Source organism: Microchirus variegatus (assembly GCF_963457635.1).
Source record: "Microchirus variegatus genome assembly, chromosome: 20".
Lineage (NCBI taxonomy): Eukaryota > Metazoa > Chordata > Actinopteri > Pleuronectiformes > Soleidae > Microchirus > Microchirus variegatus.
This window is the reverse complement of record NC_139821.1, coordinates 190,122-209,132: the sequence shown is the minus strand read 5'-3', so window position 1 is coordinate 209,132 and position 19,011 is coordinate 190,122. Positions and strand designations below refer to the sequence as shown.

The following is a 19,011-nucleotide window of genomic DNA, read 5'->3' as shown; positions in this document are numbered from 1 at the left end:
GTTCTCTGTTCTCTGTTACTGTTACTCTTCTCTGTTTCCTGTCTGATTAAAACTCATTCAGTGATTTATATTTGAGGATCCTTTAATAACAAAGAAAACAGCAGCAGATAATAGTTAATCTTTATTGTCTTTGGTCTCAGAGACAGTTGTGATGGTCTCCACGTCTTCTGCTTTGTCCTGCAACAAAGACAGGAACATGTAAGTGACACACACACACACACACACACACACACACACACACTCTCTCTCACACACACACACACCTCCACAGTAGCTTGTATCCAGCTCATGAGTTCAGTGACTCGACTGTAAACTCCAGGTTTGTTCTCTCGTCCACATCCTTCTCCCCAGCTCACCACTCCTGTTAATCTCCAGTGTCCATGGAGGCTCTGACAGAGCAGAGGTCCACCACTGTCTCCCTGACAACATCACAGAGTGTTCTTCACACAGCTCTTTGTGTTGTATGTGTGTGTATAAGTGTGTGTATGTGTGTGTACCTGACAGGAGTCCACTCCTCCGTCCATGTTTCCAGCACAAATCATCCTCGGTGTGAGATGAACTCCGTAGACGCTGGGCTGTGAGCAGATGGACTGAGATATCAGCTCCACCTGAGCCTCTCGTAACACGTCAGACGTGAAGCCTGGAAATAAGACATTTAAACAGGAAGTGGAGAATAACATTTTAATAATTCTCTAATTATGAGGAAGACAAAATATATCTTAGATCAAATTAAACAACTGGGTCTTTTCATATGAATTGTTCCTATAACGAGTTCTACTGAAGTGTTTTGTCTTATTATAAAATCATGATTCATTTGTTAAAGTTAGAGCTTTTATATCCACATAAAAGGTCAGGATGATAAACCTGCATTTAACAAAAGTGACATTTAAATCAAATGTGTTTTAATCATTTGGAACCTAAGAAAACTCAAATATATATATATATATATGTATATATATATATATATATATATATATGTGTATATATATATATATATAATAATACAATAATTACCCAATTATTCAAACACAAACCTCCTTCATGAAGGAATCCCCAGCCTGTGATCCAACAAACTGCTCCAGGAGGAAAGAAGTCGTTTGGACCAGGTAAACACACTGGACGCACAACATCTACACAACAACAACAACAACAACAACAACACACATGAAGAGTCACGCTGCATTAGAAAGACAATTTAATGAAAACAACTAAACACAGAACTGTGACTGATTCATTCACTTCAGTCACTAACACAGAGGTCAGAAGAGTCATGTGATCCTGCCCATATAAGGAGACTGAAGTCACCTGTCAGGTGTGTGTCAGTTGTTGTCAGGTGTGTGTCAGTTGTTGCTCTCACCTGTCAGTTGTATGTCAGTGATTGTGCGCAGGAGGCCGACGTCATAGTCGTTGTTGTCAGTGTTGAAGAGCGGGTGATGAACCACAGTCAGAGCTCGGTAACGTTTCTCCACAGAAGCGTCTTCGATGCTAACGCTGTCCACCAGAATCAGCCAATCAGACGCTTCCATCATGTCTCTGCACAAACACAGTCAAGCTTATGTAGTGTGCGTGTGTGTGTGTGTGTGTGTGTGTGTGTGTGTGTGTGTGTGTGTGTGTGTGTGTGTTACAGACATAACTGACACCTGTAGCAGCCAAAGAATGTAGAAACAGTTGAACTGTGTTAAAGGTCCAGTGAGGAGCATCTAGGAAAAGCTCATGCTTCATGTTATATTTGTCCATTCTGAGCTTCTGTAGAAACTTACAGTAGATCAACACGACCACACAGACCATGTGTATAAGACATAATGTTAAGAGGAAGTTTAAAAAACAACAATCAGCTTTAACTCATCACTTTCAACGGTCCATCTCTTACTCAACAAAGCAGTGTGCTGCAGTGATGACCCAGCAGGGGGCGATGATGGCCCCTCCACAGACATGTTGGCCTCTCCAGTGCATGCTGACCTGCCAGCCCCACTGTCCACTGGACGCAGTCGTCCCTCCAACAATACGTCGTCCATCTTTGACTCTGACTCTGCAATCTGAGAACCAGAGAAGAACTGAGTGACGTCCAGAGGATTGAGATGGTTTTCCCTCATGATGATGATGATGGTGTTTAAATAATGGTCATAAATGTAGATGAGATCATATTCACAGTTTCCTTCACCTGCAGTGATGTTTGCTGTTTGATTGACTGGATTCTTGGGCAGATGAGATCCTGGAGTAGGTAAACTGCAGTTGTCTTTAGCAGAACAGAGCGTCTGAGGTCGACTTCCTTCAGAAGGAAACACCAGGAACTTTACTGAAAGAGACGTGAAAGAGTCAATATCAACACACCCAGGAAGGTATTACTGTGATGTACATGTACCTGCGTGTATTATTAGAGTATTATTACAGGCTGTGAACACCAGTGAAACAGCAGATTACCTGATAAAGCTGAGCTGATGATCAGGACGATGATCAGAGGAAAACTGACGATCAATAACAAGTCACGAGGTGAACAAACCTGAGACGCTGCGTCTGCAAAATAAATCAATCAACATCACTTTCTTCACTTTTATCTCAGAGATGTTTTGTACGTAGTCACTACTTTGATATTAAGAAGTACTGATGAGTCAGGTTTAAAATTGCATCATTAAACTCTAGTTAAAACTAGTGAATATGGTTATTATCTAATATTATTCACTGATCCATCTCTCTTTGTCTAAAGTATGTCATGTTATGTCCTTCCTTCCCTGATAAACACCTCCCATTACATTTGCATCCAAAGTTCATGCAGAAAGACCCTCGTTTGCAGCAAGAGTTCGAACCCTTACACCAAACACCTCGTGGTCCTCAGAGTTCATGTTCTTAAACACATCATGGCTGCTAACATGCTAATGCTAACCTCAGCACCTTCAAAGCTCTCATAAACACACAGTGTTACCTGACTCTTGAACAGGTAGATCCTTGAGGAGCATGAGACCCACTGATCCGTCCTCCACTGGTCCAACATCAGACACTTTCCTCTGCTCAACATCTGATGGACCTTCTCCACAAGGACTTGGTGAAGTCAGGATGTTCTGATGTTGGGTCTCAGAGGACGAGGATGTGGACGTTTCCTGAACTTTAGGTTCTGTTATGAGTTCAGAAAAGGACGGAAACTCTGAGTTCTGTTTTCCCTGAACTGTGGCCTGAGAGCTGGGCATGAGAATGAGAGCTGAAGACGGCACCAGAGAAGATATGCTGAATACTTCATGACTGACTGGAGTCTGAGAAGATGTTGAAGACCAGTGTTGACCATCTGACTGCTGAGCAGTCTGAGCATCACTAGAGATGATACTGTCCATCTGGACCTGGAAGTCCATACTTCAATGATCAGGTTCATGAACGGTGGAGAATCTTGACGTCAACTTTGATAATCCATCGATATTTGGAGCCGAGCTGAGAAGAAACAGAAGGAAAACCTTCTTTCTTCAGCTGAAGAAACAACAAAGAAACTATTCACATTCATGCAGCTGAAAATCTGACTACAAATAAAAACACAACCTATTCATTCATTTAATTTGAGCCTAATGTGCTGCTAACTGCTGCTAACATTAGCTGCTAACTGCTGCTAACATTAGCTGCCTCCACCAGTCACACTCTCTACCAAAGCTGGATGAAATAAACCTGTGCTGTGTACTCAATCATCACAGTCAACACTGTTGTTGTTCTTCTATCAAAGCACTGAATGTTTTCTGTGAACCGTCCAGAACTCTGAGATGATCTGGATCATGTGTTGACGTCTCTTTTCTCTGCTTTTTAATGTTTTATGTAAATCACCTTGTAAACGACCTTGTTGTTGATGGTGTTACACAAATAAACTTCCCTTATTTTACTAATAAAAACTAAGAACATGTGATAAACACAAACATGTTTTCATGAGCCTTCTCCTCACCTGACGTTCACAGGTTTACATGAGACGACCTGAGAATGTGATTAACTCCATTTATTAAAGTGACAAAAAACAACCAGATCCTGAAGACGTGAAGACGTCTGCTCGTTCTGCTTCATCTGAAGAACAATCCAGAAACATCTCAGCCATTAACGAGAATCCATCAGGTTCCCATCGTCCTCCTCTTCCTCATCCTCCTCTTCTCTAATGTAACATCATTTAAAACCATTCTCCTTCATCTTTTTCCTCTGGTCAGAACAGAAACAGACGAGGTTCCAGTCACAAAGACAGTAACAGATACGTCACATCTATGAAATATGCATGTGGATTATTGAGAGTAAACAACAGAGTAACGTACACCTCTCTGCTGAGCTGCTAGAAAACTCTCTTCTTATATTACTACATAGTGAAGCTGCTCAGACAGAAGCACAGTGATGGTGTGAGATCAGACTCTTCTGGGTTTCACTGATGAATGAGAAACAAAAGCAGGTCATAGATGTGTTTAAGATTCTTCTGTTGTACAATAAAACAATAAAGACTGAAAAAAGTCAGGCTGAAAGTGAAAGAACAGAAAAGACATGAAGGAAAAACATGTGAAAGAAAACAAGTGGAAAAACATTGAGATTCTTTGGTAGGAAAGAGTCCAGACTTGTGCACCACCCAGTGGTGAAGTCAGGTACTGCAGGACCCTGACGCTCAGTGTCACGTGTTCAGCTCATAGATCTCTGCTGTTTTATATATATATATATATATATAATATATAATAAACACAGTTTCACGTGAGTCTAATCATAGAGAGTGTCCACAGACGATGTGAGCTGGGTTTAGAGTTTTCAAAGAGCTTGTGTTCAATTCTAATTTTCATGACTCACCTCTGAGCACAAGCTGTTCAGAGGCAGAACCACTGAGCAAGATCCTCAGTGTGGATTCAAACCACAGCAGCAGCATCATCATCATCATCATCATCAGCACTGACACCATGGTCATTCAAGCTGCTGTGTTTGGAAAAGAATGAATAAGAAGACAATGAGAGATCACTTCACCACATACATGCAACAAAACTCTGGCGGCCTCTGTTGGTCAAACTGGTAAATGCATGAGTGGAAGCACAGACAGAGCCATTAAAACAATAGTGAATATCCTCATCTATGAGACACTGGTTTCAGTTTGTAGCCACTTGTATATAATACATGATATAATTGTTCCAGCATGTGTTAGCTTCTGTTTTATATATTTATTTCTAATAAACACTGAACCAAACACCAGGAAACGTTTCAATCTAAAGGAGAACTTTTAGTCGAGTTCTTGTTGTTTGTTTTGTGAAGAATAAAAACTCTTAAGAGATATATAAGAAATAAGATTCTGTTAGTCTAGATTAAGAGAGATTACACAACAGTTAATAATCTGACACTGTTAATCTCAGTCACATCCTCAGTCCAGACTTTATTTAAACACATTCCACGTCTTCTTTGACATCTTTGTGTCTTTCTGCTCGAGCAGTTTCTTCATTTTCCTGTTTTTCTTCATGTTTCCATCTGAACTTTCTCCTCAAACTCCTGTGGATCAAGATCTCAGAGCCTTTTCTCTCTCAGTCTCTGTGAAGGTCAACAGTGCAGGATCTTGATGAAGGCTTTTCTAAACTCAATGTTAAACGTGGTGTAGATGATGGGGTTGACGGCACTGTTGAGGTAACCAAGCCAGGTGACACCACTGTACAGTGAAGGTGAGATACAGCAGCTTCTGCAGTGAGCCTTCAACACATGAGTCAGGAAGAACGGCAGCCAGCAGATGATGAACACACCTGAGGAACAGATGAAGAACACGAAGAACACCTGAGGAACAGATGAAGAACATGAACACACCTGAGGAACAGATGAAGAACAACTGAGGAACACCTGAGGAACAGATGAAGAACACCTGAGGAACAGATGAAGAACATGAAGAACACCTGAGGAACAGATGAAGAACATGAACACACCTGAGGAACAGATGAAGAACATGAACACACCTGAGGAACAGATGAAGAACATGAAGAACACCTGAGGAACAGATGAAGAACATGAAGAACACCTGAGGAACAGATGAAGAACATGAAGAACACCTGAGGAACAGATGAAGAACACCTGAGGAACAACTGAGGAACAGATGAAGAACACCTGAGGAACACCTGAGGAACAGATGAAGAACATGAAGAACACACCTGAGGAACAGATGAAGTACATGAACACACCTGAGGAACAGATGAAGTACATGAACACACCTGAGGCACAGATGAAGAACACACCTGACGTTCTATGTTCTAAGTTCTGAGACAATGTGAGTGTTGACTTCAAAACATAAACATAAAACTTTCCTTTTTGATAAAGCTTATGTTAGAGCTGACTCAGGGAAACCTGGACATCTCTGAGTTATGCTGCTGTAGACCTGGACATAGACCTGGACATAGACCTGGACGTAGACCTGGACATAGACCTGGTCCTGGTCCTGGATGTTTTTATCCATCTCTCATATAAGAAGTAAAACGTCTTTAAACCTGGTTCTTACCGAGCACGATGGCGAGCATCTGCGTGGCCTTCCTCTCTTTCTGCTGTGATAACCTTCCTCTCCTCTCCTTCGTCGTCCTCTCCTTCCATCCCTCAGGGGGGCGGGGCATCAGGACCGATCGCGTCACGGTGGAAGGGCGAACGGGGGCGGGGCCAACTGAGATGGACAGAGAGATCCTGGTCTGTCGTGTGTGGGCGGAGCTCTGTGGGCCAGTGGGAGGAGCCAGACTTGGCTCCATCTGTGGTAGAAAGTGACGCGGCTCCAGTTGAAGAGGATGAACCACGGCCTCCTTCACCAGAGTCTGAGGAGACAGAGACTGAAGCTGCTGAAGGTGAAGCAAACAGAGCTTTAACATTTAAACTCACCACTTTCTTTCTCTGTGGAGCTGCAGACGCAGGTCTAAGGATCAGGGTGCACAAGCTCACGTCCTCAGGCTGAGTGCACTGATTCTACAGGAGAAGGAGGTTTAAAAGAGAAGATGATGTCAGAGAAGAGTCTCACATGTTCTTCAGGTCTAAACCTTAGTGTTACCTTCCTAAGTCCACGACCATCTCCTGCCTCCGTCCTCCTGTCTTGTGTGTGCAGACGATGGCGTTGAGATGGTACGGTCCGTCGGCCTCGTTTACGCAGAACCACACAGATCTGGACGTAGACCAGTAACGTGACGATGAACGGGACGTAGAAGGACGCCACGGACGAGTAAACCACGAAGGCCGGGTCTCCAAAGCTGCAGGTGGTTCCTTCCTGACTGGCTGATGGGAAGATACACACCTTTATAAAAATAATATATTATATAGCTAAAAACACTATAATGCATGCATCAGATGACTGCTCAAACTTGTCTATGTTTTTGTATCTGTCCCTCTCTAAATAACCCTTATTTATAATAATAATAATAATAATAATAATAATAATCATCATCACCATCATCTCCTGGTTTATACAAACCTGTGCTTCCTTCTATGAACAGCAGAGTGAATCTTATTCAAAGTGTTTCCTTGTGATTCAGCTCATTTATCCTCACGTAGGAGGACGTGAGCCTCTGAACATCTTCACTGCTGCTGTCGTGAGTCCACATGTGATTGTGGGATTATGTGTTTCCACTCTGAGACAACACTTCAATCTACCTCTGACATCTGCACGTCTGGAAGCTCCATGGATTTATATATGTATATATATGTATACATGTATAAATATAAGAACGACATACTGATTTACTGCAACCAGAACTGAACCAGGAAATATATTCACTTTTAAAATAACACATTTATTCAGTAATAGCTACGTGAGCTCAGCGTCTCTGATCTGATTCTAGTCAAAGTCTGCAGATATAGAACCAACCTGAGAAAACTTTATTTCACAGTTTCCTGACCTTTAACCCTAACCCAAGACCCACCTGTTCAACAGAAGTGCACTCACAGCAGCTACACCAAAGTTCTAATCAAAGCCCAGATGTGTGAGCAGACACAGGTGAAGACAGAGGACTCTGAGTTACCTGTGTTGTTGAGTCCAAACAGTAAAGGACAGGAAATGGCGAAGGAGAGGAACCAAACCACAGAGATCATCAGGGTCACTCTCCTCCGTGAGCTGTACCTGGTGTTGTAGAGCAGAGGCATGGCCACAGCTGTGTACCTGCACACAGACAGGCATTAGCATTAGCATTAGCATGAGTGTCTCACACACACACACACACACACACACACACACACTTCAGACTGAAGGGTCTCACCATCATGGTCGTGCATTAAGTAACCGACACAGAAATGATGTGGATGTGGAATGATGTGTGACGCTCTTATTAAAAAAATTGCTGTAGAACCATATAAGGTTCTTCGACTTGTCTTCATAGGAGAACCATTTAGGAACGTTCCACCAAGAACCCTTTTAAAACCCTTTATTCAGAAAAGGGCTTTTAAAGGGTTCTCAGGATCAAAATGGTTCTTACTGGAACCATTATGTTACCAATAACCTTTGAAAATCAAATTTCCAGATAGAACCCCAGCCCTTGTAGAAGAACCCTTTTGGAACCCTTATTTCTAAGAGTGTACCTGGAGAGAACCCTCCCCCCCCCCCCCCACACACACACACACACACTAGGAGAATATGTAAGCTCCACCCACAAAGGCCCTGAGTGTAAACACCTGCACAGGTACCAGTTAGTCTTTAACCAGAGTTAAACCACCTCACTGATCTCCAGGTGAGTGCGTACCTGTCGATGCTGATGGCACACAGGTTGAGGATGCTGGCCGTGCACATCATGACGTCCAGAGTCAGCAGGATGTCACAGTGGATGAGACTGAAGCGCCACTCGCCCACAACCTTCAGTCAAACACAGCTCACGTCAATGGCTAATGTGCGTTCTCTTATGCTAAGCTATTAGCCTGTCCACAATACACATCACTGGGTTGTAATGACGTCACAATAATGCTAACATTGTCGTATCAAACAACTCACAACTCTGAACCATAAATATAAGAGAACTCTTCTCCACAGATATAATGAACAGATATATAATTAAAGCACTGACCTCCAGGTAGACGCCCCAGGGCATGACCAGTGTAGCTAACATCAGGTCAGAAACAGCCAGAGAAACGATCAGGTAGTTTGTCGTCGTCTGAAGAGAACGTTCTCGAGAAACCGCCACACACACCAACACGTTTCCAAACACCACGCAGAAGATGAGGAGAACCAGCAGAACCGCGTAGAAGTTATAGGGAGGAGAGGAGGCCAGAGGAGACGTGGTGCAGTTAGAGGAGGAGGAGGAGGAGGAGGACGTGTCCTCTGACATGTTATAGAAGGTCATCGTCTCACTTCAGTCGTCATGAGCTGAAGATTAAAGACAAATCAAACACAGATTTACATGATTTATCTGCTGTCATTCAGTCACATGGTGGTGAACCATGTCTAAACCATCATGTGTCACAGCTGCTAACCCTGACCTCTGACCTTTGACCTTTGACCTCTGACAACCAAACAAATCAATCACTGACCTCTGACCTCAGACCTCAGCACTTCAACTTTAAATCATCTCCTGTAGGACTCAGTAAATCAAAGACACGTCGTCACATTGTGATTTGAGTTGATGGAACATTGAACATTGAGGAGGAAAATAAAACAGGTTCAGTCTGAGAGTGAAGGACATTAAAGAGAAGCTTTCAGCTGTGAGAGCAGAGATGATTGTGATTGGACAATAATGATAATATATATAATGATAACACTGATAAAACTACAACTACTCAGGAACATTAGTAAAAGGATCTTTGCAATTGGTTAGAAAAACAATTCTCTTTCTCCTCCTGGTTGGTAGAGTGTCGCCCAAATCATCCCTTTACATTTACATAGTCTCAGTATTTTCTAAAGCTTTAAAATCATCTGCAGTGAATCTTTGATTTGTTTCACAGAGAAAAGAACTGAGCTGCAGCTTCTGAAATGATGTTGAATGTTATTTCACTGCAGTTTCTCATCCTCAGGTTTGAATACACAGAATCATTATGAATATTTCTGCTATCATTTCCTCTGCATATGTCAGCGTGTACCTGCTGATGATGATGATGATGATGATGATGAAGATGATGAAGATGATGATGATGCTGATGCTGATGCTGATGCTGATGCTGATGATGCTGATGTGTTCATCAGGACTCTGACATTCACACTTTTCACAGAAATCTTCAGGACATTTGCAGCTTCTGCAAAAATCAAACCAGGGGAGAAGAGTTTTGTTTGCTTTAGAATGATGAAGGATGATGATGATGATGATGATGTTTATCAATCACTGTTTTTATCAATGATTCTTCACTTTTTCATCGTCATATAAGGCTTGATATATTTAAGTGGTAATGTAAGGGCTTCATTAGAAAAGATAAATACATACTGTTTTAGCCTGTATTTAAAAAAAAATAAACATATTCATATAAAATACAAATGTAGAATATTGCTCCCATGTTGAAGCTCTATAAACACAAAGCAAACAGTGAATATATGTATATGTATATGTATATGTATATGTATATAAATATATAAATATATATATTTATTTAAAAAACAACGTACCCTTTCTAAGAGCTGCTGCTGCAGAATCAGACAAATATCCAGAGTTTACCTCAGTGAATGTTCTTCACACTGAACACACAACACTTCTGCTGCTCAGGCTGGGTCAGGAGGAGGAGGAGGAGGAGGAAGAGGAAGAGGAGGAGGAGGAGGAGGAAGAGGAGGAGGGTAAGTGAAGGAGGAGCAGAAAAGGACGTTGGAGATGTGACCATCACCTCATTCCTGTGATTCCTTCTATTGTGAAATGATAAATGTGAGAACATGAAGATTTCAAACTCAGTCGTGATGATTCAGTTTCTTCTCACACAGAAACATCTGCAGCAGGAAAGAAAAGATTAAAGACTCTTGTCTCATTTAATGTTAACAAAACACTTTGAACACATAGTTAAACTATTATTTTAACAGTTAAAAGACTGATTTACAACAGTATTTCACAAATATCATCAATGTAAAGAATGGATTGAACTCTTTCAGCGTTAACAGCGTTAGTTTGACGTATGTAAATGTGTGATGACATTAAATCTCCTTCAATCCTCGACTGAAGAGAAGAAGAAACTAGAGACGTAAATTAGAAGAGGATGAAAAACGATTCTCCATCTACAAATACACAGAAGTTATTAGTTATTAAAAATCTTTTTATTTCAACAAAAATAAAAACATCAAGTCAAAACAAGTTGAGACTGAACACACGTCAGTAAAGTTCTGTATTTCTTTATGTGGAATTTAATGAATGCAAAACACAGACATAATAATAAGTCCATAATAACACTAACAGTTTAACACAGAAGAAAAACATCTCATGACACACAGACCTTTCCCTGAGGAAAGATCATCTCTTATGTCAGAAAAGACAACATATTATAACATATTATAACATATTATAACATTAACATCCAACTACAACGGTTTATTGCTTCTTCAATGTCAAACAAATACATTTTGAAAAGTCTGTGTCTTTTCACCTGAGTGTGAACAGAGTCTCAGGGCACCACGGTGTACGGCTGATAGGGAAGAATCTTCTGTCGCTCGTTGATCGCATAAATCCACGAGGGTTTGACAAAGTTCAGATTACCGTTCTCCATCAGAGCCTGAAGAAGAAAAGGGTTCAGTGAGAAGAGGAAGTTAAGATTCTACCACTGAGAGGAAACATCAACATGCATCGATGGTTCCACTCTGTTCACCTTGGACACTGAAAACCTGGCTCAAGGCCACATCAGCAGAGCTGCAGCCTCTTCAGCCTCTGATACACTGATATATATACAGATTTATAGATATACAGATATATAGATATACAGATATACAGATATATATACAGATATATACAGATTTATAGATATACAGATATATAGATATACAGATATAGATATATACAGATATAGATATACAGATATATAGATATACAGATAGATATATACAGATATACAGATATATAGATATATAGATATACAGATATATAGATATATAGATATACAGATATACAGATATATAGATATAAAGAGTGAACTTGCGTCTTCAAAAGAATCATGCCATCCTTCACTGGTCACCACAAACTGAACCTTCTCAGTCATGTAGTCCTCCATCACTCTGTGGAACACGAGAGATTCACAGGGATTCAACTCTCGTCCGTCATAATCTGACTGAACGTTAGTGAAGTAAAGTTTGTTTCTTCAGTCGTTCTCACCCGTTAAAGGCAGCGATGTATCGCAGCAGCAGTCGTCTTTCATCAGGAGCAAATTTACCGTAGAGGAAAAAGTGTCGTCCACTCAGGAACTCTGGAAGAAACGATTTACTGACATGAGAGAGGACAACTGAGGACATCTGAGGAACATCTGAAGAACATCTGAGGAACAACTGAGGAACATCTGAGGAACAACTGAGGACATCTGAGGAACAACTGAGGACATCTGAGGAACAACTGATGAACATCTGAGGAACAACTGAGGAACATCTGAGGAACATCTGAGGAAAATCTGAGGAACGACTGAGGAACATCTGAGGAACATCTGAGGAACAACTGATGAATATCTGAGGAACATCTGAGGAACATCTGAGGAACAACTGAGGAACAACTGAGGAACATCTGAGGAACATCTGAGGAACAACTGAGGAACAACTGAGGAACATCTGAGGAACAACTGAGGAACAACTGAGGAACAACATGGGCTGGTGGTTCTGGTTTGGGGTTAGAACTGGGTTTAGGATGAAGCTCTTAGATGTTAAGGTTAGAGTCTATGATGTTGGTGTGTCTGTAATGGACGACATGTTTACTGTGACAGGACAAAGAGTAGAGACACAGATGAAGACACAGATGAAGACAAAGAGACACAGATGAAGACAAAGAGACAAATATGAAGACCTGGGAGCTCAGGAATAGGATGATCTTCTTCAGCCTCAGCGTCTGTGTTTTCGTCTGTATAGCCCAGATACAGATCTTCCTCCTTCATCATCTTCACTTCTGCTGGTTTTTTCCGTCTGTTGTCCTTCTCCACTCTTTACAAGGACAAAAACATCTTCATCATCATCATCATTCTTCTATTGTTTGTCATCTCCACATTAGAGATGGTCCTCACAGTTCTATAGGCAGGTATTTAATGTTAAACTTCAGTATAGTTCACCTCTGCAGCTCATCCTCAGTGTCCACATCATCATCATCATCATCACGTCCTTTTAAAAAAGTGGACATGAGAAAATGGTGAGGACAAACTGACACATGGAGCTCATGTGACTGAGTCATGTGACTGAGTCATGTGACTGAGTCATGTGACTGAGTCATGTGACTGAGTCATGTGACTGAAGGTACAGTGGTGTTTTTACATGACAATATAAAGACGATTAAAGCAGATACAAACCTGGTTGATCCAGGTCAGTGGAGCCAGCGTACTCATCATCATCATCTTCTTCATCTTCTTCCTTCCTGTTCTCTGGTGTTTTTGCAGTGACTTGAGTTTCTCTCTGAAACACAAACATGGAAAGACTGTTCAAACTAACTCTGACACAAACAGAGAAGATGGATCTTTCTTCTTAGACGACCTTTGTGTTGGTTTCCTCTTCACTCAGGTCGTCCACTTCCATGTCGCTCTCTGAGCTCGACTCAGCTCCGTCCATCAGATAACTGAAGGAAGATCGTTTAAAAACAGTGAATAAAGTGTATCAAGATGATGTGATGATCAAGGACCAGAGGGCAAATGACACACACACAGTATTTATTACAGCTTCAACTGTCCAACTGACAGAAGACGGTGAAATACATTTTAAAGCAAACGTGCAGCAGGATCTTAAAAACACAACCTGTGGACATGAGCTGTGCTGAAGTGAAGCAGAGTAAAGTCACAGAGGTTTTAGTAAAGACATGTTGAGGTGTTCTCTGGTTCGGCACAGTTCGGCACAGTTTGGCACCATCTGTGCCATTTGAGATTTCTTAGGAACCAAATGATTAAAAACCCATTTAATTTCACATCATGTTTGTGTGTCTGTGATGTCACAAACTCATTAGTATACACTACACATAATACACAGCGAGGACACCATAAAGTGCCAATGCGAGGGTTGAAGAGTGAAGAGTGTGCTTATGTGTGTGTGTGTGTGTGTGTGTGTCCTCATCCTCATCATCATCATCATCATCAAAGTAAGTGGTTGCTTTAATTACCCATAGCAGATGCAGCTTTTAAATAGAGGACATCATCAAAGCTGCACAATAACAAGTGTGTGTGTGCGTGTGTGCGTGTGTGTGTGTGTGTGTGTGTGTGTGTGTTTTTCAGTAAACTGCTGTATTTTTAAAACGTGTTGATAAAGCACTGATTCACTGATAAACTGAAATATTTTCACCAAGATTTATATTTAAATATATTGGTTAAATATTCAAGAAAAACTGAGAGAGCGAAGCACATTTTTCAAATAAACACTGCTGCTATTCCAGCAACACAGTAAATCAGTGAAGTAACGCTTTAATGAGACGGTGTGTGAGACACAGATGTGTGTGAGACCCAGATGTGTGTGAGACACAGATGTGTGTGATGTAATGAACATAATAATAAGACAGAGACGTGATCAAGGTCACAGTGAAGTTAGCATTCCTGCTAACGTGTGAATGCAGGTGTACTTTTTCAATCAGGCTGATTACTGTGTTTTACAGTCTGTACACACTGTGTTTTACAGTCTGTAAACACACTGATCTGAATGTACTTCATCACAAGTACTAAATCACTTTCTTACCGTTTATGGGAGATCTTCAGTTTTCTCTTGTGACAGTCCAACACCCACTCCTTACGTACGATAATGCCCCCTGCTGACTTCACCTGGCTGTACTTGGGGGTGTTCGCAAAGGCACAGCTGGAGGTCACACACACACAGACACACACACAGACACACACACAGACACACACACACACACACACACACGGTTAGATCTAAAACAAACTGAATCAGTTAAAAACCCTGATAATGGTCTGACTGAAGATGATATAAAGGCACAAACACTAAGTATGGACTCGTCTATGATCTACAGCAGCAGAACAGCACACTGAGCTTCACTCCCTCGTCTTATTATCAGCTCAGATAATAATAAGTTCATGTTAAGATCTACTCACATGAGGTGAGTAGAGTCTGGTGTCCAGTCAGGTCTGTACTTTGCTCCCATATCCACAGCCTTTTCCCTCAGGTCTCCTCTGAAAGGGTTTTGGAAGCCGCTGAGGACAAACACCACGCCCTGCATGAGCTGCTTGAATGGAACCTGCTGAGTGACCTGGATCTTTGCTGGTTTAGGTTTAGACTGAATCTCCTTCTTCTTCTCTGAAGACTTCTGTACCAGAGAAGCTGCAGACACAGTTCAGACAATGAAGGATGTTTTAATAAGGGACAGCTATGCTACGCTAACACTCAGACACTTCAGTGGTACCTTTAACAGCACTGGGACTGGAGGTGCTGGATGAAGTTGGCTTCTCTTTGGTGATGGTAGCTTTAGCCTCTGGTGACGCAGCAGGACTAGTCTTTTTCAAGGGCGGAGAACCAGAAGACAGACGCTCTTTACTGAACTCAAATTTTCTTTTTGCTGGTTGCTATTAGAGAAAAACATTCATGGAACAAAAGGAAAAGTGTAAGTTCCTGTTTATTATGTGATGTTGCCTTTAAAGCCTGCTCTTGTCATGTGGTGTCATACACACAAACACATGTTCAGACTGATTTAAAGCATGTTATATGTTGATATTTCCTGCTTTAGCGTGTTCTACCTGTGCTGCTGAGGCGGAGGTGGAAGAGGAGGCAGCAGACTGAAGAGCAGCAGCAGCATACGTCAGCTTCTCTGTCTGTGGAGACACTGAAACAACAGGAGACAACATGAGCTGACAGCAGGATAACTCTATAAATGATGTTAGTACGATCAAACATCAGACAGTCTATAATGACCACAGGGTGTGAGAGTGTCCAGGTCTTTGGCTCCATGTAAACTGGGATTATAAATTCAAATCAGTGAATGTACCTTTCACTGAAGGGCTTGATTTGGTTGTAACGTCTCGACTGAAAAAGAGACTTCCAGGCTGAAGATTTGCTCCAGAAGACGACGGAGACTCTTCCTTCACTCTGAACTGACCCAGCTTTGTCAGCTTCTGACAGAGAGAGAGAGGGTTTGTCAGGTTCACAGGAGGACACTCAATCTGTGATGATGCTGAGAGACAGTGGTTTTACGAGCGTCAGTGAACGCATCACAGCCCAGCAGAAACACAGCTGTGATGCGTTCACTGATGACACAGTGGTGCAGCGTCTTATAACCAAACCTCAGCCATTTATTGGTAAAAGCACACACTTTTTTACGTCCATAAGTCTGAATATTCCACTGCAGCCACTGTCACAGTGTACACGCTAATCAAGAAGACAAGTGTTACTTACTGGAGAAGCTGTTGGAGGAGGGTCATCTTTGTCAGGTGGTGAATGGAACTTGACAAACGCCAGTCCATAGGCAATGTTCTGTAAAGTACAAAGAAAAGTAATACTTTTTAGTGGCTTTACTTGAACTTAAATCTTAAAACAGCTCTGTTACGTCTCTGTTTCCACAGAAAAGCCTGAGTGATGCCTTCAGGTCACTGTGAGCGATGCCTTCAGGTCCCTCTGAGTGATGCCTTCAGGTCACTGTGAGCGATGCCTTCAGGTCCCTCTGAGTGATGCCTTCAGGTCACAATTAAAGGCTGTTCTCGTACCTTACTGTAAGGCTGACTGCAGACGATCTTCACTTTGTCCCACTTCTCCTGTGATGTGCTCTTCTGGAGTTGGTTTGGTCCAAAGAATCGTACTCGGTTCAGGTTGGTGCCATTACGGCTCTCCGTGGGTGACATGAAGGACGATGTTACCAGAAGAACCTGGAGGAAACATTCAAATGAGAGAAGAACATCAGTTCACACTGAGACACGTTTATGAAGAACAGCTTTGATTTTACCTCATAATCCTGGTCTCTGACCGCAGACGAGTTTCCAACCAGAACCTCCACGAACGCTGAACCTTCATTCCCGACGTCAATGCTGTGGATCTGCTCCTCCTTCTCCAGCTGAGAGAAGAACCACAGAACCACAGAACCACTTATCATCAAGACAACATCTAACAATAGATGGAAGCTCTGTGACAGGAGTTCTTTTTGTTTTACAAATAAACTATTAATTATTAAACAATTATTTTAAGAGAGTAAAGGATCAAACTATGGTATCCTCCGTTACAGAAACACATTCATTTCTATTCCATAAAACTTCTGAATCCTGTTAATACTTTGTGTGTATTTTTGAATGCTCAGCTGTTGCTTGTTTATTTTGATGTGAGTTTTCTCCACGGAGATGAATAATAAAGTATATTTATTTAGCTCTGAATCACACGTGGAATAACTTCAGGTAAACTGTACATCATTTAGAGCAAATGCAGTATTATTTAGAACCAACATTATTGTGTAAAGAAATGTGGAAAACCTTTAAGATATTCACTTCATGGGCTGTGGATAAGACAATTGTGTTGATGCAGTGACATTTAAACCCTCACTCATAGTCTTGTTATGACGGCGATGGCAGACGGCTCTTTTTAAACCTGTATTTGTACATCAGACCAAGATGAATCCAAAAAACATCCTGTTTTAGCTTCTTCTTACGCAGGAACGATAAAAGACAACGACAAATGTGACGAGAAGAGTTGGAGAGAGGAGGAAGTGATCGATGTGTAGCTGCACAATGACTGACCACTGCTTCTCACTGCTTCTTGTATATAATAATACTATAATATATATATATATATATATATAATACCTGCAGAATGACTGACGTCTGCTTCTCCCCAGTTCTCGCTGCTTTCCACTTCCTGTAGGTGTCAGAGCTCAGCAGGTTTTCTGCTTTGTGAGTCTGTGATAAAAGAAGAAGACACTGATTCAGATGATTTAACTCATTTAAAAACACACAATAACACAATAACAGACTTTGTGAGTCTGTGATAAAAGAAGAAGACGCTGATTCAGATGATTTAACTCATTTAAAAACACACAATAACATAATAACAGACTTTGTGAGTCTGTGAAAAAAGAAGAAGACACTGATTCAGATGATTTAACTCATTTAAAAACACACAACAGACTTTGTGAGTCTGTGATAAAAGAAGACTCTGATTCAGATGATTTAACTCATTTAAAAACACACAATAACAGACTTTGTGAGTCTGTGATAAAAGAAGAAGACACTGATTCAGATGATTTAACTCATTTAAAAACACACAATAACAGACTTTGTGAGTCTGTGATAAAAGTAGACTCTGATTCAGATGATTTAACTCATTTAAAAACACACAATAACACAATAACAGACTTTGTGAGTCTGTGATCAAAGAAGAAGACACTGATTGTACTCATTTAAAAACACAATAACAGAAGACAGACTTACAGAGTCCTCGGTGCTGCACGACACCACATGTTTGACTTTGATTTCCGGCATCTTCTCGATCCCTCACTCTTTAGTGTTCAATGATAATAAGTTTAGTGGTAAATTCGTGGTTAATTTAACATAAGACACGGACACAATGAGTCCTTTAAAGCACTTTAAAGCAGCAGAGCGACTAAACTGCTTTGTTTAGCGTTGGCTAGCGTGTTAGCATGCTAGCAAACAATAGTCACTTCCGGACGAGCTCGGTGGATTTACGTCTGTGAATGCTCTCGTGAAGGCAGCTGTTCACGGATAACCGCTCAGTCTGCTCGTTCAGGAAACTTTAAAGTATAAATATGTCAGTTATTAGAATTATGACACAACTGTGGACAAAATAAACTCATTTTCACACCAAAGGGTAGCGTGTGCGTGTGTGCGTGTGTGCGTGCGTGTGTGGTGTTGTGACGCAGGACGTCACCATCCACTCAGCGAGTCCCTCTTCTTCTTCTTCTACGGTGTTCTGAGCGCGTCATTAGATGGTGCTGCCCTCTGGTGTTCATCACATGCACTGTTCCGTTTATCTGGTACAACCGGCTGAAATCATTCAGTGTATGGAGGACGAGACCTGACATA

General features: G+C 41.4%; 2 protein-coding genes across 2 annotated transcripts; both read right to left on the bottom strand.

Annotated features, from left to right (window-relative positions):
* Positions 1–5,514: 5,514 nt before the first annotated feature.
* drd2l (dopamine receptor D2 like) lies at positions 5,515–9,257 on the bottom strand (the record flags this gene model as incomplete). The annotated part of the gene is made up of 7 exons (XM_083906683.1): positions 5,515–5,711; positions 6,455–6,755; positions 6,820–6,903; positions 6,986–7,206; positions 7,950–8,086; positions 8,664–8,773; positions 8,982–9,257. 7 exons carry the CDS (start codon positions 9,255–9,257, stop codon positions 5,515–5,517), a joined length of 1,326 nt encoding a protein of 441 aa, XP_083762809.1.
* Positions 9,258–11,404: 2,147 nt separating this feature from the next.
* On the bottom strand, positions 11,405–18,796 carry xrcc1 (X-ray repair complementing defective repair in Chinese hamster cells 1). Its single transcript, XM_083907188.1, has 17 exons — positions 18,400–18,796; positions 17,776–17,868; positions 16,929–17,036; positions 16,693–16,851; positions 16,385–16,462; positions 15,978–16,104; positions 15,730–15,815; positions 15,399–15,558; positions 15,091–15,316; positions 14,717–14,833; positions 13,535–13,616; positions 13,354–13,456; positions 13,120–13,168; positions 12,861–12,994; positions 12,186–12,276; positions 12,013–12,088; positions 11,405–11,592 (listed from the first exon to the last, which is right to left on the bottom strand). The coding sequence occupies exons 1-17, from the start codon at positions 18,448–18,450 to the stop codon at positions 11,485–11,487; spliced, it is 1,848 nt and encodes a 615-aa protein (XP_083763314.1). The 5' UTR covers positions 18,451–18,796; the 3' UTR covers positions 11,405–11,484.
* Between the last annotated feature and the right edge of the window lie 215 nt (positions 18,797–19,011).

What these genes read in the sequence shown, in the direction of transcription:
- xrcc1 (XM_083907188.1), bottom strand. Translation starts at nt 18,450, where the DNA reads ATGCCGGAAATCAAAGTCAAACATGTGGTGTCGTGCAGCACCGAGGAC. An exon ending in TCCTATTCCTGAGCTCCCAG is followed by an intron (nt 12,277 to 12,860) that starts GTCTTCATATTT and finishes CGTTTCTTCCAG; the next exon opens with AGTTCCTGAGTGGACGACAC. An exon ending in TACATCGCTGCCTTTAACGG is followed by an intron (nt 12,089 to 12,185) that starts GTGAGAACGACT and finishes CGTGTTCCACAG; the next exon opens with AGTGATGGAGGACTACATGA.